This window comes from Dicentrarchus labrax, unplaced genomic scaffold, assembly GCF_905237075.1.
Source record: "Dicentrarchus labrax unplaced genomic scaffold, dlabrax2021, whole genome shotgun sequence".
Taxonomy (NCBI): Eukaryota; Metazoa; Chordata; class Actinopteri; family Moronidae; genus Dicentrarchus; species Dicentrarchus labrax.
Genome location: NW_026136716.1, coordinates 277,586 through 300,431, shown reverse-complemented (window position 1 = coordinate 300,431; position 22,846 = coordinate 277,586). Strand labels below are relative to the sequence as shown.

General features: G+C 41.4%; 1 protein-coding gene and 1 pseudogene across 1 annotated transcript; one reads left to right on the top strand and one right to left on the bottom strand.

Annotated features, from left to right (window-relative positions):
* Positions 1–7,794: 7,794 nt before the first annotated feature.
* ackr3b (atypical chemokine receptor 3b) lies at positions 7,795–12,497 on the bottom strand. Its single transcript, XM_051428138.1, has 2 exons — positions 12,264–12,497; positions 7,795–10,121 (listed from the first exon to the last, which is right to left on the bottom strand). Exon 2 carries the CDS (start codon positions 10,102–10,104, stop codon positions 9,004–9,006), a length of 1,101 nt encoding a protein of 366 aa, XP_051284098.1. The 5' UTR covers positions 10,105–10,121; positions 12,264–12,497; the 3' UTR covers positions 7,795–9,003.
* A 6,597-nt stretch (positions 12,498–19,094) lies between these two features.
* Positions 19,095–22,563, top strand: LOC127378940 (dynein regulatory complex protein 11-like; annotated as a pseudogene).
* Positions 22,564–22,846: the final 283 nt, after the last annotated feature.

Here is a 22,846-nt window from a genome sequence, read left to right as displayed (position 1 = left end):
AAGATGTGATAACGAACCCTCTGCACCTCCACATCGGTCACACAGTGGAGAAAGTGATGGATAAATTCTATGCAGTTTAAGCTTAGAATAATGCAATCGATGAACGACTTTGTATTGAATTAATTAGTATCTAACATTGATAGAGCGGGTATGAATTCTAGTCAAAGCTTCATTCCAGGTATCATCAGACACCTCAAGCTCCAGCTCGTTAGACCAGGCTTCTCTGAGATGGTGAGTGGATGCGGAGGTGGAGAACAAGGACACAAAGCGAGATATTAGGTGCCTGAAGTCAGGAGGAAGCAGCATGAGATCATAGAATGGGCAACTTGCTGGCATGGTTTCAAAGTTTGGAAATACATAGTGCCTAAGGGAGTTTCTCAAAATAAAGTTGTTATCAATAAGTTTACAAGGAGACTCTGTCTTGGAAAAAAGAAAGGTGCAAAGGGAGGAGTCTGAGACAGTTTCATATATTTCATCCATTCGGGTCACCAGGCCAGCTTCTCATCTAGTAGGTCGAACCCAGGTGTTGATGGTCTTCAGGATCGTATCCTGCATGTTTTTCAAGTCCTCCATAGAAGAGGCGTGTTGATCACCCGGGACGTCCTCGCTGGTCATTGCCACGCTGCTGCTAGCTAGCTTCGGCCTCAGTGGCTTGTCTTTCTTTTCTTTGGCTTTAGAGTTAGCAGTAGTCAACATTTCTTGGTCTTAAACGGTCACGCAGGGATATAGAAACATAATTGGGATGATATTTTCGAGCAAACTTGCTTAAGCTATTAAATTATTAATTAATTATTAAGTATATTGAGTATTAATAACGTATATGAATGTATGTGAAGGATGTTACCTGTGCAACTGAGGGGACGAGTCCAGGTCCGGACACATGTGGAGACCAGGTCCAGGAGCTGCAGGACGATGTTATCCCATTGATGTTACCCAGCGAGGAACTGGGAGGCACCATAAGAGTTGGAAAGTCTTTTTATTGTCATATTCACAGTATATATACAACATTTTACATACATGAAATGAAACTTGGCCTCTGCATTTAACCCATCCTACATAGGAGAAGTGGGTGGACTGGGCGTATGGGGAGCAGTTGGGGGTTAGGTGCCTGCTCAAGGGCACCTCAGCAGAGCACAGGAGGTGTCTGTGGGGCTTGAACCTGCAACCCTGTGGTTCCCAAGCCAAGTCCCTACCCACTGAGCTACTGCTGCCCCGGATTTTCCATTTCCATTTTTTTATTTTAAGGAAATTAGACACAGGAAACAGGGCGGATTGGTACAGCTCAAATCAATAACATATATCGATCCAATCGATCCGATCTACAGTAAAAGTACTAATATTTAAATATAGTACTAATATTTAGAAAAAGTACTAATACTTAGATAAAGTACTAATAATAAAGTAGTGGTAATGAAATAAGGTAGAAGTACTCTGTTACAAGTGAAATGCTACCGTACTGACCACAGAAATGACCACAGAAGAAGAAATATTAGCACTTTTAATAACATTTGACTTTTATTTGACCTGATGGATTCAGACCAAACTCTGTGCTAAAAGTCAGGAATTTTATTTCTAATCTGGACTCTTGTTATTAAAGTTTGAGCTGATGTGTCAGCAGTCAGCCATTCAGAACTCCATTGAGTTTCCAGGCGTTTTAACCACTGACAGTATATATATATATATATATATATAAAACAATGTGGGCTTCATTGATAACTGGAAGCCTTTTTGGGGAAAACCTGGTCTGATTAGGAGAGACGGCATCCATCCCACTTTGGATGGAGCGGCTCTCTTATCTAGAAATATGGCTGTGTTTATTTCTAAAACCTGACAGTCCAGAGTTAGGACCAGGAAGCAGAGCTGCTGTTTTACACACTTCTCTGCGCTTTCTTTAGAACAGTCACCCACCCAAAACCCCATAGAGACTGTGTCTGTCCCCCGACCACCTCAATTATTTAAAGAAATAAAAACAAGAGGAGTTCAACATAAAAATCTAATAAAAATTAAAACCAACTCCTCAGTAGCACAAAATAAGAGAATGAAATGTGGACTGTTAAATATCAGGTCTCTGTCCTCTAAAGCTGTTTTAGTGAATGAATTAATATCAGATTATGATATTGATTTACTTTGTCTTACTGAGACCTGGTTGTCCCACGAGGAGTATGTTAGCCTAAATGAATCCACCCCCCCCAGTCATATTAATACTCACATTCCTCGAGGCACTGGCCGAGGAGGTGGAGTAGCAGCCATATATGATTTGAGCGTTTTAATGGACCCTAAACCAAAACTAAATTATAATTTATTTGAAAGCCTTGTTCTTAGTCTTTCTCACCCAAACTGGAAAACACTGCAGCCAGTTCTATTTGTTATAGTGTACCGCGCTCCTGGACCGTACTCTGATTTTATATCTGAATTCTCAGAGTTTTTATCAAGTTTAGTCCTTAAATCAGATAAAGTAATTATTGTAGGTGATTTTAATATTCATGTGGATGTTGACAATGACAGCCTTAGTAATGCATTTATATCATTAATAGACTCAATTGGCTTCTGTCAGAGTGTAAATAAACCAACTCATTGTTTTAATCACACTCTTGACCTTGTTTTATCCTATGGCATTGATATTGAACATTTAATAGTCTTCCCACATAATCCTTTCCTGACCATTATTTAATAACTTTTGAATTCATACTATTAGATTATAAGCCATTAGGCAAAACTTCCTACAGCAGATGTCTATCTGACAGTGCTGTAGCTAAATTTAAGGAGGAGATTCCTTCAGTGTTTAATTCAATGCCATGTCTGAATTTAACAGAGTCCTATAACGACTTTAGTCCCTCTGAAATTGATAATCTTGTTGATAGTGCTGCAGGCTCACTACGATCAGCATTAGACTCTATCGCTCCTATAAAAAGGAAATTATTAAAACATAGGAGACTAGCACCTTGGTATAACCACCAAACCCGCCAGTTAAAACAAATAGCTAGGAAATCTGAAAGGAAATGGCGCTCTTCCAAATTATGAGAATATCGCTCAATTTGGCATGATAATCTTAAAACTTATAGAAAGGCCCTCCGTAATGCCAGAGGAGCCTATTACTCAGCACTAATGATTGACTAAAGATGCAGAAAAACTAATCCATGCATTTGTTACTTCAAGGCTGGATTACTGCAACTCTTTATTATCAGGTTGCCCCAATAAGTCCATTAAAACGCTCCAATTAATTCAGAACGCTGCAGCACGAGTACTGACAGGAACTAGAAAAAGAGATCACATCTCTCCTGTACTAGCTTCTCTGCATTGGCTCCCTGTAAAATGTAGAATAGAGTTTAAAATCCTCCTCCTCACCTATAAAGCTCTTCATGGTCAGGCCCCTTCATATCTTAAAGAGCTCATAGTACCCTATTACCCCTCTAGAACACTACGTTCTCTGAATGCTGGGCTACTTGTGGTTCCTATAGTCTCTAAAAGTAGAACAGGAGCCAGAGCCTTCAGTTACCAAGCTCCTCTCCTGTGAAACCAGCTTCCAGTTGTGGTTCGGGAGGCAGACACCCTCACCACATTCAAGAGTTCACTTCACTTCTTCCCCGGAGTTCTTGTGCTTTCTCGTCTCGCAGGTTCTTATCGATCCTGGTGGAGCCTCCTGCCATGGTCCTGCTAGATTGCCATTACCAATACTGTTGTTGCTGTGCACCAGTCTGTCTGTCTGTCTCTCGCTCTCTCTCTCTCTCTCTGTCTCTCTCTCTCTCTCTCTCTCTCACCCCAACTGGTCGAGACAGACGACCACCCACCTAGAGCCGAAGGATCTGTCCTAGGTTTCTGCCCTTTAACAGGCAGTGTTTCCTTGCCCTTGTTGCCAAGTGCTTGCTCATGGTGGTACTGTTGGGTCTCTGTAATTATTGTTTTAAAGAGTTCGGTCTAGACCTGCTCTATTTGAAAAGTGTCCTGAGATAACTTCTGTTATGAATTGGCGCTATACAAATAAAATTGAATTGAATTGAATTGAATATGACAGTGTGTTCAACCTGCATTCTGTGTGACAGTCAGCAGGGGGAGCTCCATTTACAGCAATAACACACTGATCACATTCACTCTAATGGAGAATGAGTTCTCTCTTCCTTTATGAGCACAGTAAACAGTTTGGATTGAACTCTCTTTCTCAGCTCTTTGCTTTCTGTTCATTTCTGATCTTCAGAGGAGACATTGAACCCCTCAGGGACACATGGAGGCTCTTCAAGGCCCTATGGAACCTTCTTAAGGAACATTTAACACTTCTTGAGAACCCTTGGAACCTCTTAGGGACCCAAGAACGTTTCCCAGAACCCTTTAAATGACCCCTGAGACTCCCAGAGGCTCCTGGAAACATCTTAAGGACCCACTCTATGAGCTCTATGGAAACAGCCTCTTGTCCTGGAACCTCTTCAAGGACCCTTTGGGACCCTTTCAGGACACAGTGGAACCCCTTCAGGAACAGTGGAACCCTTCAGGATTGAGTGGAACCTTTGTGTGAACGTCTGCACACTCTGGTGGAGTCAGACCAGACTTCATGCAATAAAATCCTGATTTTCAATCTAATTAGTTGGTTAAAAACACTCAAACCTGATCAGACAAAAGAAAAATAAACTTCTTTATTGTTTTAAAAACAGACAAAAGAAGAAAATCTTTCATCATTAGACGTAACACTTCCTGCTCTCAGTGGTGGAATCCAGTTCAGAGACAACTTCTTAAAACAAGTAGATTTTGAATGGACTTCTGTCTACATTGCAGATCCGAGGATCAGACTGGGTGCAATCTCAGTTTAAATTAAGAGCTGTGACCTTTGACCCTGCTGCAGTTTACCACCACAGAAGAAGACCTCAGCGAGCAAACTGAACACCTCCCTGTGAATAATCAGCTCTCTGTTGACCTTTGACCCCGAGCAGGGTCGTGTTTACTGTCAGCACATTCCTCACATCCTGTAGCAGACTCTCCGTCTCCATGGTTACCTGGAGACCAAACGTCTGATTGGCGGAGAACCGACCTGAGACCAGAGAAGAAGAGATTGGATCTTTTTCTTCTGCTGTTTTCATTTTTCCTTGAAGATGAAGATGAAGATGAATCCATGTAGTTTTCTGCTTGAAATCTACAACAGAACTACAGTAACATTGTAACAGATTATTTGTACTCTGTGGTATTAGTACTTTTACTACAGTAACATTCAGGGACAGACTGGGACAATAATTCAGGCCGGGAATTTGATACCATCCCAGGCCACCACCACCCAATTAACACAAAACACCAAGAGTGAGTTAGGTTGGGCGCCTACTGATGTAAGAGTGTAAAATAATAAAGCAAAGGCTCCACATGCGCCCACACACAGATTTTTCTCTTTCTTCCCCTACAAAATAAATGTTTTACCTGGTTAAATAAAGGTTAAATGAAATAATATAATACAAGGATTTCAATATTCATATAATTTATTATGTTAGTTAACCATATTCTAAAACTGCAATATCCTTTGTTACAACTTAAAACATTTGTTTTATTAAGTCAGTTTTAGCCCATCAGCTTCCACAAAGTGGAACTAACCTCCTCATTAAGCTAGTGGTGCTGGATAGGCTCTGGTTGTGTGTCTGTTGTCACCACTAGTGTTTAATGTCTTACCTGCTCCCTTACTGACAAACATGTCAGTTATTTTTTCAGTACTTCGCTGCATTTGTGGCCAGTGCCTTTAGCCTTTTAAGCCTCTCCCTCTCTGCTCCACCTTTCCTCTTGGGCTGTCGATCTCTGTCCATTTTTCAAGCATGTAGAACTACAGGTGAGGGAGGAGAGAGGAGGGGGACGGGGCGCGACTTGGTGTGTGTGTGTGTGTGTGTGTGTGTGTGTGTGTGTGTGTGTGTGTGTGTGTGTGTGTGTGTGTATCTGCCTGCAGTGCTGTGACAGAGAGCCTCAGAAAAAGAGAGGGGGGGGTGTGTGTTTGTGCCCAACGTTGCTGCTCTGTCTGTGTGAGCTTCAGCGAGGCAGATACCCTAATGAGCCGCACGACGGATTGTTTATTTCAAAATCAAACGCGACCCCGTGGTCCTGACCATCGGCAATCACTGAGCGGGCCAGTTCGGCCGCCAGGCCACCAGGAAATGTCCCGGTGCTCCCGATGGCAAGTCCGCCACTGATAACATTGTAACAGAGTATTTGTATCCCCAGTAGGGGCCAGTGGAGGATTGTGGGGGCCAGTGGGGGCCAGTGGAGGATTTTGGGGGCAGTAGGGGCCCTATTTTAGGTTTGAGTGCTCAGACAGAAGTGGAGTTTAAAACCAGACTTTTTTAAATAGAGTTTGGTGAGAAGGGTTGTTTTTGTTTTTTTCTTGGCCTGGCGCTGCTCTGGTTGTCATGGAAACGAGTCCAGAATGAGGTCTCAGTGTAATCCCTGCTGGATCCTGTTGGCTGATGTTCATTAAAGACTTTCACCTCCATTCACTCTCCTTGTTGCCACTGAGCGTGCTCAGACCAGTTGTTGTTGGAGGTTAAATCCTTTCAGTTCTGTGTCTCTGCAGAACTCAGAATTTACTCATTTTAAGCTTTGAGCAGAGTTTGGTTTGAAGTTCTCATCTCTCTGTTTTATTAAAAGAGATATTCACAGTCTGCCTGCCTGCCTGCCCGCCCGCCTTCCCGCCTGTCTGTCTGTCTGCCTGTCTGTAAATCTGCCTGTCTGCCTGCCTGCCTGTCTGTCTGCCTGTCTGTGAGCTCAGTGTCTGTGTTGTGAGTCAGAGTGGCGCCTCTCTGTCATTTCACAGCTCTGTGATTGAGGCTGTCACACCTGCAGCTGATGATCACACAGGTGTGACCTCAAACAGGTAAACACACTCATTCGTCTAAAAACCACCTGTGAACAGGTACTGTCTGTCTCTCTCTTTCTCTCTCTCTCTCTCTCTCTCAGGGACCAAACCCTGTTCTTCATCCTGATGGAAACACAGTAAGTCGACCTTTTAAAAATTTCAACACTCTCAATCTTTAAAAAGTTAAAGCTCAACAGAGATCAAAAATCTTTCTTCCAGTAAACTTCATGATCAATTAAGCTGCTCTTTCACTACAAAGCTCAGTTTATCGATGATTAATTATGATTATTGATTATATTGAAAATATTAGTTTTCATTGTGTTCTTGCTTTCAGCAGTTAGTACAATTATTTGATAATGATCCTGATCGGCCTGATCAGTGATCAGTACTCCCATTATTAAAGCATTAATCAACCTGATCAGCCTTTAGCAGTTAGCTAGTGTTTCTGTAGTGGAGACTAAACGTTAACAATGATCCATATCAGCAGTTTGAATCCAACTAAAAGCTCCCTGCACCAAACTCCCTTTAAGAAATATCACATTTTAACAATTCCTAACGTGTTCATAACAACACGTAACTCTAGAAACACGAGCTAAAGGGCCGCCATTTTTCCCAAATTTAATTTTAAAAAAAAAAAAAAAAATATTTTAAAAAAAAAAAAAAAAAAAAAAAAAAAACCCACAGAGCTAAAGTGTATACTGATCAATATCCTGTAGTTTGTCATCCCAAAGAACGTGTCTGATCAATATGTCCATACAGTACGTGATACTGAATAATCCATAAAGATACAGTGTATTCTGATCAATATCATCCATACAGATACAGTGTATACTGATCAATATCATCCATAAAGATACAGTGTATACTGATCAATATCATCCATAAAGATACAGTGTATACTGATCAATAATCTATAAAGATACAGTGTATTCTGATCATTAATCTATAAAGATAAAGGGTATTCTTTCAGTAAGAGAAGACTGTGGGAATAAATAAGATTTATTGATCGCAGGTGAACCAGTATCTGAGATTTAAACACATTTAACATTTTACTCCAACAGGAAACATTAAAACAAACATATTATAAACATTATATTTATACATTATATACATGATAAACATTATATACATATACATATACATATTATTATTATTATTATTATTATTATTATTATATAAAATATTTAAAGGTATCAACATATTTACATACAGCCAAAACATTTACCTGTTACCACTCTTCTTCTGTGGTTTTATGTGGCGGTGAACTAAAGTTCTGACGATCAGGACTGTTCGAGGTCAGAGGTCAATGTGATAAATTTAATAATAGCTAACACTGGAGACGTACAGTGATGTACTGACGCAGCCGGTGGAAGAACCGGTTCTGAAGTTGAACCAACTCTGAACCAGCGTTAGCACCAGACCAGAACTAGAACGAGAACTAGAATCAGAACTAGTACCAGACCAGAACTAGAACCAGAACTAGCACTAGGTTCATTTTGGTGGAAAGGGGGTACCATAAAGCCACATCGTTACGTCGCTGTGCTTTCCAAACGTTAGATAATTTTACCAGGTTAGCTAGCTGTTGGCTAACAGGAACTAGTTTTCATGGTTTTGAAGGTCCTCACAAGTCAACACAGTCCCAGAAACACAGTTTTTATTTTGAAACTGATCCAGCCAATGGATTCATGTTCTCCAGAAGTCCTCAGGGTGCTGGACCCTCAGGGTGGTGGACTCTCAGGGTGGTGGACTCTCAGGGTGTTGGACTCTCAGGGTGGTGGACTCTCAGGGTGGTGGACTCTCAGGGGGTTGGACTTCGGGGTTGGACTCTCAGGGTGGTGGACTCTCAGGGGGTTGGACTCTCAGGGTGGTGGACTCTCAGGGGGTTGGACTCTCAGGGTGGTGGACTCTCAGGGGGTTGGACTCTCAGGGTGGTGGACTCTCAGGGGGTTGGAATCTCAGGGTGGTAGACTCACAAGGTGTTGGACTCTCAAGGTGTTGGACTCTCAGGGTGGTGGACTCTCAGGTTTGTGGAATCTCAGGCTGATAGACTCTCAAGGTGTTAGACTCTCAGGGTGGTGGACTCTCAGGGTGGTGGACTCTCGGGTTGGTGGACTCTCAGGGTGCTGATGTGGTCCAAGATGGATCCACCAGGAACAACGAAGAAGGGTCGTGGCTTCAAGGAACAATAAGTCTTAAGACGAGTTTGGGAGGCTGTTGTCCACTGCTGAGAACTCGGTCTCAGAGCCGTCGATGAGCCTGGCGAGCCCGGTCTTGGTGGAGTACTTGAAAATGAAGGCCTTCATGAGGTCGTAGCGGTAGTTCCTGTTGAGGAAGTTGTACAGGACGGGGTTGATGCAGCAGTGGACCAGCGAGAAGCACTGCGTCAGGTGCAGTGCCACATCCAGGAAGTTCTCCAGCTGGCAGCTGAAGGGAAGCATGTTGAGCAGCGACAGGGTATCCAGCAGGAGAACGGCGTGGAACGGCAGCCAGCACACCAGAAAGACCACGATGTAGGCGAGGATGAGCAGCCGACTGACACGGCGCTCCTGGTCCGAGCTGGGAGGGATCGCCGCCGTCAAGAGCAGGTAGAAGACAGCGATGACGGGGAAAGGGATGGCGAAGCCGAGCACGATGAAGCTCAGCTGGACTCCCGCCATCCACCCTCGAGGGTTGTCGGGCGGGTACACCGGCCGGCAGACGGCACCGTCGTAATGCGGCGACTTCACCGCCTGCAGGAAGTAGGTGTCAGGGACGGAGGCCGCCAGTGCCAGCAGCCATACCAGGATGCAGATCAGCCGCCGAACCGCCTTCTTCCTGCGGCTGTCGGGGGCGTTGGCGAACAGCGTGACGGACAGGTAGCGGTCCACACTCATACAGGTGAGGAAGAAGATGCTGCTGAAGAGGTTGACACTGAAGACCAGGTGAGTGAGTTTACAGACGGCTTCTCCAAAGGGCCAGCCCCCGCCCTGCAGCAGGGAGGTCACCCACACCGGCAGTGTGGCCACCACGCACAGGTCAGCCGCCGCCAGGTTCAGGATGTACAGGTGCGTCTCGTAGCGGTTCCTGTCAGTGCGCAGGTTGACCCAGACCACCAGGGCGTTGGCGGCGAGGCCCACCAGGAAGATGAAGATGTAGAGGACGGAGAGGACGTGTAGGAAGGCGGCGTGGCTGACGGCGCCTGAACACAGCAGCGTCTCCACGTGGGACAGGTTGTAGTGGTCGCCGACGGCGGTCAGGTTTAGTTCCTCCCACAGCTCCATGAGCTCGGTGAGGTCGTTGGCGCTCAGGCTCATGACGGCGAGCTCAACACCTGGAAGACAGGAAGACTCATTAATAATTATTACATTACTTCCTGTATGCTAAAGGGTCTTCTGCCTCAGGGCGCTTTATTTATTTATTTATTTATTATTAAATCAGTAACACAACCAGTCAGACTTTGGCTGTTGACAAACATTCAAACATGATGAATGTGTTTATCACCAATCAATCAATTAATTGATTAACTGAAAAAAGTCCACCCAGACGAACTGATAATAAACATTATTGTTAGTTAAACACTGTAAAATGAAATAAATAAAATTCTTCTTCTTCTATTATTAAAAGAAATTTGAATATCTGTAATTTCCTTATTTACAACTATTATTCTTTTTATTATTGAATAAATGTTGTTTATAAACTGTCCAAATACAGTTTTTATCAGTGTAAACAGCAATAATTATTGTAATAATAATAATAATAATAATAATAATAATAATAATAGCCGTCTGCTGCAAATGTATTTATAGCTCATTGTTCAACAGTTTAAATATCTTTAATTAAACATTAAAAAGACAAAACAATTACAGATTTTATGTCAAATTAAAGCTAAAAACAGAAAATAACTTTATTTTTAGGAGTTATTTTCTGTTAGTTCAGCTGCTGATTATTGACGTTATTTTTACAATGAAGCTTCTGTGAGTGCAGGTAATAAAACTCACAGACTGTTGGTTGTAGTGAGACCACACACAGACAGACGTACAGACGTACAGACAGACAGACAGATGTACAGACATACGGAGGACAGAGGAGGTGAAACCATCCAGACTTCATTCATACAACAGACGAATGGAACAATAAGCAGGAAGTGATAATCCCAGATCAATACTGAGATCAATACTGAGATCAATACTGGAGGACATAAATCTGAAGGTTTACACAAAGTGCTTCAACTTCCTGTTTCCATCAACAAACTAATATAATTATTAACCATTAATTAATAACGTGATTGATTTCAATATAACTTAATATCTGTTGAGGGCAGAATTATCACGTTGTCACCAAACTCCATTCAGAAATCTCTTGATTTAAGGAATCTATAATGTGTTCCCATAGAGAAACAAGTAAGAAATCTTAATTGTGAAATATAAGATAGTAAATTCAAAGTTTCTTTTTGAGCTCATAACTGGGAGCAAGAGGAGGAGGAAACAAAAGAGGAAGAGGACTCAGTTTTATTGGACCAAAGTCTAAAACAAAAACTCAACAGGAGACTTTAAACTGAAAGGTCACGACCTTCAAAATAAAAGTTTACTGTCGAGATGAACCAGAGAGACAATTAGTGGCTGAGTCGAGGAGGAGGAAGACAGATGATCCTTTCAAACTAAATTCTTTAATGTTTATTATATTTAATTTATTTTAATTGATAAACTTTCAAAATAAACGTATGTAGTTATTCAGTTTTATATGTTGATGCTACTCTTTGTGGTGCGTTCACGAACTGATTATGTTAACTTCAAACCAGTTTGTTGGCTCCTGAACGCACCATAAAAACCAGCAGTGTGACCCTAATACACCGTCAACGACAGTGACGGACACGCCGAACTCCGTTTAAAAATCTCTAGATTTAAAGATGTGTTTCAGTATCTGGATCACTTTGGAAGAAGTTTAAAACTTTAAGATTAGGAGCTGAAATCAGATTAAAATATGAAGACTAATGTGTCGAACACATCAGAGGACATTATTGATTACTTCTAACATTCAACAGTTTTCCTACAAACATTCACATTCACCTGCATGTGAAAACTTTAAAAACGACACATTTCCAAAGGGAGTCCGACTTGTAGTCTTTACACAGTGACAAACATCGGACCAGATTGTTTGTAAAGAGTTTATAACGTATTTATTACTAAAGTGATGCACTCTATAACTTTCTTACTGCAACATCAGTCAAATATTGATGTTTGTTGTATCATTTAAGAGCCGAACACATTAGAGGACATTATTGATTACCAAAAACATTTGATAGGTTTCCCACAGAAGCACGTACATTTGCCTGCCTGTGAAAACTTTAAAAACGACACATTTTTAAAGGGAGTCTGGCGGACAGCGGAACGAATCGAGTCTACCTGCAGAAACATGCGAGATGGAGTCAAACTCCATTCAGATTGTGGCCGTTTAAAGAGTTGAGAGCACTCACAAGTCCAACAGGAGAGTTAGTGTGCAGCTCCACAGGCTGGTCCCGGATAAATCCACGTCCTGGGGCAGTTTCAGTCAGTGGAGACTGTGAGGCGGACTGAGCAAGTCCCCCTTGTGTTTGCAGTTTTACAAGCAGCAGAGAGAGAAGAAGGAACGCCCACAGAGAGCAGCTCTGCGGTGATTTATTGCGGTTTCAGCTGCGGGACAATGAAGCTGAAGGATGTGCGGAGCTCCGTTTAATGCGCAAACAAAAGCGCTACAGATGCGTGACGTCCAGATCCTGCGGAGGGATGTGCGTAAAATAGAGCCAAAAAACAGCGCGCATTAATTTCAGTGTGAGAGATTCTTTAGTTTTATTAGATTAAAAGTTCAAATATAAACAATCAGTTCCTAAAATGTGAAGAATAAACATTTTAAATAAAGTTTCAACAAACAAACAAATAAAGAGGAGGAGGAGGAGGAGGAGGAGGAGGAGGAGGAGGACATAAATCCTTGCAGAGCACTCTCCCAGCATGAGAGGAAGAAACCAGTGAAACCAGATCAGGTTCCTGTGGTTTCTAGTGGTTCCTAGTGGTTCTAGTGGTTTCTAGTGGTTCCTAGTGGTTTCTAGTGGGTCCTAGTGGTTCCTAGTGGTTCCCTGTGGTTCCTAGTGGTTCCCTAGTGGTTCTAGTGGTTCCTAGTGGTTCTAGTGGTTCTAGTACTTCCTAGTGGTTCCTAGTGGTTCTAGTGGTTCCTAGTGGTTCTAGTGGTTCCTAGTGGTTCCCTGTGGTCCCTGTGGATGGTTTTGGGATCTGGAGGTTCGCCACGTGCACCAGGTCTCTGTCTCAGTCCCGCGATGACGTCACACAGGTGAGCTGTGATTTGTGACGGTGACGTTTCCGAGCTGAAGGTGTGTGAGTGTTTCCATGACAGCGGACCTGCACTTCCTGCAGACCGTGAAATGCTGAGCTGTGATTGGCTGCATATAAGTTAGTCATTGAAAATGACTCAGGAAGTAATCAATAATCAATTCATCAATAATAAAAAAGTCTGATAAAATAATACATTAGAAAGTCTTGACTTTGTACAAGTAGAGTTTAAATATGTTTTATATGGGTTTATATATATATATAGTGTTAATATATAGTATTATTAATATATATATTATTAGTATATATATTAATAATACTATATATATTATTAGTGTTGCAGATATTATAGGTTTTTCACAGCGCTCAGATCGGTCAAACCATGAGTCCACAGTGATTATAAATGTCTTACATATTTGATCCAGTCTTCACCAGAATCACTACAATCATTATTCAGATTAAGCCAAACAAGACCTATCTATTATTGTTTATCTGTAATTGGTTACAGAACTTTTGAAGGCGTGGCCTGATGCACTGAACGGGTCATAGCTCTACAGTGCTGAATTGGATTCCAACTCAGTTTGGGAATATTGTACATAAATCAACATTACACGTGTGTGTGTGTGTCGGTGTGTGTGTAACAATTCATACAATTCTACCGACAATAATAACAAGTTACAGAGTACAGGGCAGCTACAGGCCAGTGGTCAGTGCTGTAGATACAGGGCAGTGGTCAGTGCTGTAGATGCAGGGCAGTGGTCTGGTGTGGTCTGATGTGGTCTGATCTGAGGGGTATTGCACAAAACCAAGATAAGGGATTAACCCGGGATATGTTGGTTATCCTGGCTGAATTTAGCCTCAAGTCGGTTGCATGAAAGCAGGTTAAACTTATCCCGGCCAAGTTACTATGGTGATTTATTCTCTGCAGCTAGCCTGCTCCAGACCAGGCTAACAGCCAGGCTAAGATTAATCCTAGTGATTCTCCTGTATTTCCATCGTCAATCCTGTGAGGAATTAATGTGTTTTACAGCATGTCCATGGTCTTTCTATGTATGTTGCATCATTTTAATTATCCTGCATTAAAATATTACATATATATTGTAATTTCTCATTTCATTTAAATCTGTTGGCTGTTTGTAATTGCAACAGTCTTTTTATATTGATTCAAGTGGTAGTATTATTACTCAGGACAAGTGTTATATTGCTATGCTAATGAAGACTGCTTGTCAAATTGCATAAATATGTGTTTATTGCAGTAATTGAGATTACAAAACACAGCTGATGAAGTTGCAAAGCTGTTTTCAATGAAATCTGTGACAAGGGCAATATAGTATATATATTATGGCATGCCGTTTAAGTTTGAAATGAATCTTTGAATATATAGAATGAAACTTTGAATATATGGAATATGGCAGTATTGCTGCCACAAGGTTCCTGACTGACTCATTCTCACTTCTACAAGATGGCAGCAGTGCCTTGATGACCAGTCAAGTTTCATTCTATATATTTAAAGTTTCATTCCATATATTCAAAGTTTCATTCTATATATTCAAAGTTTCATTCTATATATTCAAAGCTTAATTTCCTAAACGGCATGCCATAATATACATATACACACACACACACACACACTACATATATACACACACATATATATCTATATATATATATATATATATATATATATATATATATATTATTCACACCTGTTCCCTCTTCATAATGGCTTGCCCTTTCTTGGAGGATGTACTGGATGAGGAAGCCCTAATCCTCAGACGAGCATTTAGTCATGAAAGAGTCTTCTGGGACAGGTCAGACCCATTGGCTGTTGGAGAGGACTATCTCATTGAGAGATACAGATTCTCAGGTGATGGACTAAGATATTTATGTAGGCTGCTGGGTCCAAAAATACAGCACCAGACGGCAGGAAGCCATGTTCTCACTGTACCACAGATGGTCTGTGTTACAGTGAGATGTTCTGCAAGTGGGAGCTTCCTTTATTCTGTTGGGGATGCAGAGAACCTCAATAAAGGAACCATTTGCAGCACATATCCTGGCTTGGTGGGCCCCCCTGTGCCAGTTCTATGGGCTTTTTATTAAACTGCTACAATCATACAGACATTCAACATGTCAGCAGACACCTAATCTATTCACCTCATTTATTCACTGTTATCTACTTTAAAGTCACTGACCAGCCTGCAAAATGTTCTTGTATTTAACTTTAACTTGCTGCCAGGTCCTTTTATGGCCAGACAAGTTTGTTCTTTATGAAGGATAGAAAGATAAAATAGATAAAAATAAATTAAATGACACACATTGTGGATAATTGTTTGCACTTAATCATACTTTACATTTAAGTAACATGCACCTCTACTTGCCACATTTAAAGCAAAGTGTACAACAGTTGATTAGTGGACTTAAAGTAACTCCTTTAGTCCTTTAATTGGAGCCTAATGATGACAGTTCCAGTGGAGCACTGTTTATTCATTGTACAGTTTTGGACTACTTAAGCATTAAGCCGGTCAGCTATTGTCTGCCAGGCTTTCTCTCTTTCTTTCATTATGGCATTGGTATTGCCTTTTTTTCTTATGATATCTTCCACCTCTTCATAGAACTCCATCAGCAGCTGTTGTTCAGCTTATCCATGTTCCTATCGGTGATTCTGTGAGCGATCGCGAGGTCTATTTCAGTATGCCGTGAACACGCACTTATCCCGACTATCTACACCTGGCTTAACATAGCCGCACCTTTTAATCCTGGCTCGGCAAACGTGCAACCAATTAAGCCAGGATGCACCGAGCAGGCTAGGTCAAGCCGCGCTTGCTCAATTATCCTGGATTTCTTTATCCTACTTTTGTGCAATACCCCTGTGGTCTGTTGTGGTCTGATGTGGTCTGATGTGGTCTGATGTGGTCTGTTGTGGTCTGTTGTGTTCTGTTGTGGTCTGTTGTGTTCTGTTGTGGTCTGTTGTGTTCTGTTGTGTTCTGTTGTGGTCTGATGTGGTCTGTTGTGGTCTGATGTGGTCTGTTGTGGTCTGATGTGGTCTGTTGTGTTCTGATGTGGTCTGATGTGCTCTGTTGTGGTCTGTTGTGTTCTGTTGTGGTCTGATGTGGTCTGTTGTGTTCTGATGTGGTCTGATGTGCTCTGTTGTGGTCTGTTGTGTTCTGATGTGGTCTGATGTGGTCTGTTGTGGTCTGATGTGGTCTGTTGTGGTCTGTTGTGTTCTGTTGTAGGAGGACCTCTCTGCTGTTTCCTGTCTGAAGTCGTAGAAGGAAACAAAATCTACTCAGGTCAGTTTCCATGACAACAGACCCGATCCAGGTCTACAGATCAGGTCTGTTGAAGTCTGTCTTGTCTGGGATCTGGTCTCAGATCAGTTTGAGGTTCTTTTGTTTGTTTGCTTCCTGTTTGTGACAATAAAGTTACAGATTCAATGTTTCCCAGCTGCTCTCACTTCCTCCTGCGTGGGTTCAACTTCCTGTTTCCTGCTCGGACACCATTACCCACAATATGGAGGAAGAGGAGGAGGAGGAGGAGGAGGAGGAAGAGGAGGCGGAGGAGGAGGAGGAAGAGGAAGAGGAGGAGGAGGAGGGGGAGGAGCTTCAACAAAATAAAATCAATAGATGATCACTTAAAATAAAACCTTATTTAAAACGTTATATCTTCAATCGTAAATAAACTAATTTCGCTGTTTGCTTATTGATCGTGTGATCCGATTGACCAGCTGCTCTCTGATTGGATTAGATTGACACAGGAAGTGACATTTACAAACAGGAAGTGGAGCTGTCAGCAGCAGGAAGTCAGTCGGCTGCACCTGGATCAGTTTTTTTTTACAGTGCGTTTGTGGATCCAAACACTTCCTGTCTTGTCCTGAGAAAATAAAGGTTCTCACACTCACAGACACTTCCTGTTTCTGTGTGTCCAGATGTGTGGCGTTGCCGTGACGACAGTCAGCAGAGTGCTGATATTCAGCTGATCAGAGAGGTAATGAGACAGGAAGTGGAACAGGAAGTCAGACTTCAGGTGAGTCAAAACATCTGAAGAATCCATTTCTTTTACAGTGTGTTGTTGATTGACAGGGTTGTCTAATGACATTTTTTTAACAGTGTTTAAACCTGGTTGTAATTCTTTACAGGGTATTTTTAACAGTGTTTAAACCTGGTTGTAATTCTTTACAGGGTATTTTTAACAGTGTTTAAACCTGGTTGTAATTCTTTACAGGGTATTTTTTACAGTGTTTGCCCTGGTTGTAATTCTTTACAGGGTATTTTTAACAGTGTTTAAACCTGGTTGTAATTCTTTACAGGGTATTTTTAACAGTGTTTAAACCTGGTTGTAATTTTTACAGGGTATTTTTTACAGTGTTTGCCCTGGTTGTAATTCTTTACAGGGTATTTTTAACAGTGTTTAAACCTGGTTGTAATTCTTTACAGGGTATTTTTTACAGTGTTTGCCCTGGTTGTAATTCTTTACAGGGTATTTTTAACAGTGTTTAAACCTGGTTGTAATTCTTTACAGGGTATTTTTAACAGTGTTTAAACCTGGTTGTAATTCTTTACAGGGTATTTTTTACAGTGTTTGCCCTGGTTGTAATTCTTTACAGGGTATTTTTAACAGTGTTTAAACCTGGTTGTAATTCTTTACAGGTTATTTTTTTACAGTGTTTAAACCTGGTTGTAATTCTTTACAGGGTATTTTTAACAGTGTTTAAACCTGGTTGTAATTCTTTACAGGGTATTTTTAACAGTGTTTAAACCTGGTTGTAATTCTTTACAGGGTATTTTTAACAGTGTTTAAACCTGGTTGTAATTCTTTACAGGGTATTTTTTACAGTGTTTAAACCTGGTTGTAATTCTTTACAGGGTATTTTTAACAGTGTTTAAACCTGGTTGTAATTCTTTACAGGGTATTTTTAACAGTGTTTGCCTTGGTTGTAATTCTTTACAGGGTATTTTTAACAGTGTTTAAACCTGGTTGTAATTCTTTACAGGGTATTTTTAACAGTGTTTGCCCTGGTTGTAATTCTTTACAGGGTATTTTTAACAGTGTTTAAACCTGGTTGTAATTCTTTACAGGGTATTTTTAACAGTGTTTAAACCTGGTTGTAATTCTTTACAGGTTATTTTTTACAGTGCTTAAACCTGGTTGTAATTCTTTACAGGGTATTTTTTACAGTGTTTAAACCTGGTTGTAATTCTTTACAGGGTATTTTTAACAGTGTTTAAACCTGGTTGTAATTCTTTACAGGGTATTTTTAACAGTGTTTGCCTTGGTTGTAATTCTTTACAGGGTATTTTTAACAGTGTTTAAACCTGGTTGTAATTCTTTACAGGGTATTTTTAACAGTGTTTGCCCTGGTTGTAATTCTTTACAGGGTATTTTTAACAGTGTTTAAACCTGGTTGTAATTCTTTACAGGGTATTTTTAACAGTGTTTAAACCTGGTTGTAATTCTTTACAGGGTATTTTTTACAGTGTTTGCCCTGGTTGTAATTCTTTACAGGGTATTTTTTACAGTGTTTGCCCTGGTTGTAATTCTTTACAGGGTATTTTTAACAGTGTTTAAACCTGGTTGTAATTCTTTACAGGGTATTTTTAACAGTGTTTAAACCTGGTTGTAATTCTTTACAGGTTATTTTTTACAGTGTTTAAACCTGGTTGTAATTCTTTACAGGGTATTTTTTACAGTGTTTAAACCTGGTTGTAATTCTTTACAGGGTATTTTTAACAGTGTTTAAACCTGGTTGTAATTCTTTACAGGGTATTTTTAACAGTGTTTGCCTTGGTTGTAATTCTTTACAGGGTATTTTTAACAGTGTTTAAACCTGGTTGTAATTCTTTACAGGGTATTTTTAACAGTGTATGTTTGGGTTGTTATTTTTACAGTAAAATCATCAGCAGTCATTTTTTACAGTGTTTTTGATTTCTTACAGCCTGATAATTTAATATTGTTTACAGTGTAATCTCTAGGATATTTCCAGGCTGATGTTCCAGGATATTATTCCAGGTTTCCAGGCTGGTGCCTGTTGTTTAAAGTTGTGGGTGCGTTTGGTTTGTCAGGTGGACGAGCTGATCAGGGTGGAGCTAAAAAACCTCAAATCGGTGATTGACAAAAAGAAGACGACCAAGAAAGGAGACAGAAAGGTCAGGGTCACTAAATGGCTCCTCCTGATCAGTGGGCGTTTGTTTCTGTGCATTGGACCTCCCAGATGGGCAGAGTCTCAACAAACACTGAATGCAACTTTGTTTTGTTTGTAGAAGAAGAAGAAAACCAAGAAGAAGAAAAGAGAGAAAGACCTGACAGCAGACAGGTGAGTTTACCTGTTGGGACATTCTCTCTGATTGGTTCCTGTCTCTGTGTTTTGAGTTCTGATTGGTTCAATTCAATTCAATTCAATTCAATTTTATTTGTATAGCGCCAATTCATAACAGAAGTTATCTCAGGACACTTTTCAAATAGAGCAGGTCTAGACCGAACTCTTTAACATTAACATTTAACATTAATTCAATTGAGTTCAATTCGGTTCCTGTCTCTGAGTTCTGATTGGTTCCTGTCTCTGTGTTCTGAGCTCTGATTGGTTCCTGTCTCTGTGTTCTGAGTTCTGATTGGTTCCTGTCTCTGTGTTCTGAGTTCTGATTGGTTCCTGTCTCTGTGTTATGAGTTCTGGTTCCTGTCTCTGTGTTCTGAGTTCTGATTGGTTCCTGTCTCTGTGTTCTGAGTTCTGATTGGTTCCTGTCTCTGTGTTCTGAGTTCTGATTGGTTCCTGTCTCTGAGTTCTGATTGGTTCCTGTCTCTGTGTTTTGGGCTCTGATTGGTTCCTGTCTCTGTGTTATGAGTTCTGATTGGTTCTGATTGGTTCCTGTCTCTGAGTTCTGATTGGTTCCTGTCTCTGTGTTCTGAGTTCTGATTGGTTCCTGTCTCTGAGTTCTGAGTTCTGATTGGTTCCTGTCTCTGTGTTCTGAGTTCTGATTGGTTCCTGTCTCTGAGTTCTGATTGGTTCCTGTCTCTGAGTTCTGATTGGTTCCTGTCTCTGAGTTCTGATTGGTTCCTGTCTCTGTGTTCTGAGTTCTGATTGGTTCCTGTCTCTGAGTTCTGATTGGTTCCTGTCTCTGAGTTCTGATTGGTTCCTGTCTCTGTGTTTTGGGCTCTGATTGGTTCCTGTCTCTGTGTTCTGAGTTCTGATTGGTTGGTCTCTCAGGTCTTTGCAGTCTCTGTGTGAGGAGCTTATTCTGGAGGGTTTACTCATCCAACCAATGAACATCAAGCTCTCAGACTACATCGGTAACAACAACAAATACATAATAAATAATAATAATAAATAAACAAACAGGGTTCCTCTGCAGGGAGACAGCTGTAACTGCAGTCTTATTTTGGTGGTCTGTCTGTCTGTCTGTCTGTCTGTCTGTCTGTCTCCAGGTGAGTACAGTTACCTGGGCTCGACTCTCTGACAGTTGAACATTGAACCGACGCCGTCTCTGTCTGATGTCAGACAACTCATCACTCTGTACCCAGTCCTGCCTCTTGGTTAGTCAGTAAATCACCAAGAACTGATCAATAACAGATCAATAACTGATCAATAACTCACCAAGAACTGATCAATAACAGATCAATAACAGATCAGTAACTGATCAATAACAGATCAATAACTGATCAATAACTCACCAAGAACTGATCAATAACTGATCAATAACAGATCAATAACAGATCAATAACAGATCAATAACTGATCAATAACTCACTAAGAACTGATCAATAACAGATCAATAACAGATCAGTAACAGATCAAGAACAGATCAATAACTGATCAATAACTCACCAAGAACTGATCAATAACTGACGTCCCACCAGGCTCCCAGGTGGCGGTCCTGGAGAAGTTCCCGGCATTGAGGGCGGTGCTCTTCGTCGGTCCGTCCGCTGTCGGGAAGAAGACGTTGGTTCATGCTGTCTGCAGTGAGAGTGGAGCTCACCTGTTCTACCTGAGCAGCAGGTACATCGGCAGGGGAGGAGCCTCCTACCTACTACACCTGGTCTTCAAGGTAAGTCTGGAATCCATTTTCCAACATCTTACACATCCTGGAAATCCTGGAACATTCCAGGCTGAACTTCACCTTTCCAGGTTCGATTATCAGTGCATTATCAGCTATTGATCAGTTGATTAATCGGCTGCAGACGTTCACCTGGTTGTCTAACTGTGTGACATCAGCAGCAGTTTCTGGGCTCTGATTGGTCCGTGCTGTCTCCTGTCAGGTAGCAGCTGAGCAGCCGTCGGTGATCTGGATCGAAGACTGCGAGAAAATCTTCAGGAGGAAAACAAGATAGGTCAGGAAACATGCTTTTATTCTGAAGGTCTGTTGAGTCTGTGCTCCCCCCTGCCGGCTGCTTCCCTCCATCACACAGAACATTTTAATAATTCAAAATAAATATTATTAAAACTTCCTGTTTATAAAAATATTATATTTGACATTTCCTGGGTCTGTCTTCCAGTTTGATCCTCGGAGGTTCAGGAAGATCCTCCTGAAGTCTCTGAAGACCCTGAACCCGGCAGACCAGGTTCTGCTTATTGGAACCACTCGAAGACCGTTTGATGCCGACGACAAACCGTTGTGTAAAGTCTTCAAGAAGATCCTCCTGATCCCCGGAGCGGACTACAGCGGCAGGCTGGGTCAGTTCACCCCAGACTGTATGCTAACATGCTATTTAGTTAGCACAAGTGTATAGCATTGAATGATAACATGCTAAATTAGCATTAACATTAGCATGTTCTCATATTAGCATAACAGGCTAACACACTAGCATATTTTGCATTAGACTGCATGTTAATGCTATGTGTTAATGCTATGTTAGATTTTAACATACATGCTAAGATGTTAATATGTAACAACAGTGCTGCCCTGGTAGCACTAATTAGCACATTAACATGCTAACACGTGTTTCTGAGACCTGTGATTGTCTTTAAACATTAGCATTGTGACACTGTGACGTTATAAAATGCTATATTAGCACTAAAGTTGATGCTAATGCTAACATGAGCATTTCCCATTTTAGTCCTGTGGAGGGAGTTGCTGCGCCGTCAGGGGGCGGAGCCAGGTCCGAGTCTGGACCTTAGCTCATTGGCTAAGATCACCGATGGCTTCACCCAGGGTCACATCCTGCAGGCGATCCGCTCAGTGCTCCACCCCCACAGGCTGAAGAAGCTCCGCCTCCAGCCACTGACCCCCGCCGAGTTCATCCAATCACTGTCGCGAATGGAGCCGGTGTACAGCGAGGAGGAGGAGGAGGAGGAGGAGGAGGAGGAGGAGGAGGAGGAGGAGGCCTTCAAGGTCAGAGGGCAACAAAAATCTTTATTTAAACAATCACATCACATGACAGTGCCAATAGCTGTGTATTGACCGTCCATAAGCCCCGCCCCTTTTTGCTCTGTGCTCCAATAACAGTTAAGAAGCCTCAGTCAACTTCCTCTTCTTCTGTGCTTAGATATGCTACATGCTAGGCTAATATATATACGTCTTAAGTTAGCTAATGTTAGCAAAACGCTAGCTATCAATTGTTAGCCAGCTCCATCTGTGTGCTGCTAACATTAGAATGTGGTTAGCATTAGCCTAGCACATAGCATATCTAAGTACAAGAAAGTTGAGTGAGCTTCTGAAAGGGGCGGGGCTTAGGAAAGGTCAATTAAAGTGATTATCAGAGGCTAACGCTAATGTGTTAGTTTTTATACTTTTTAGATGTTACGAAG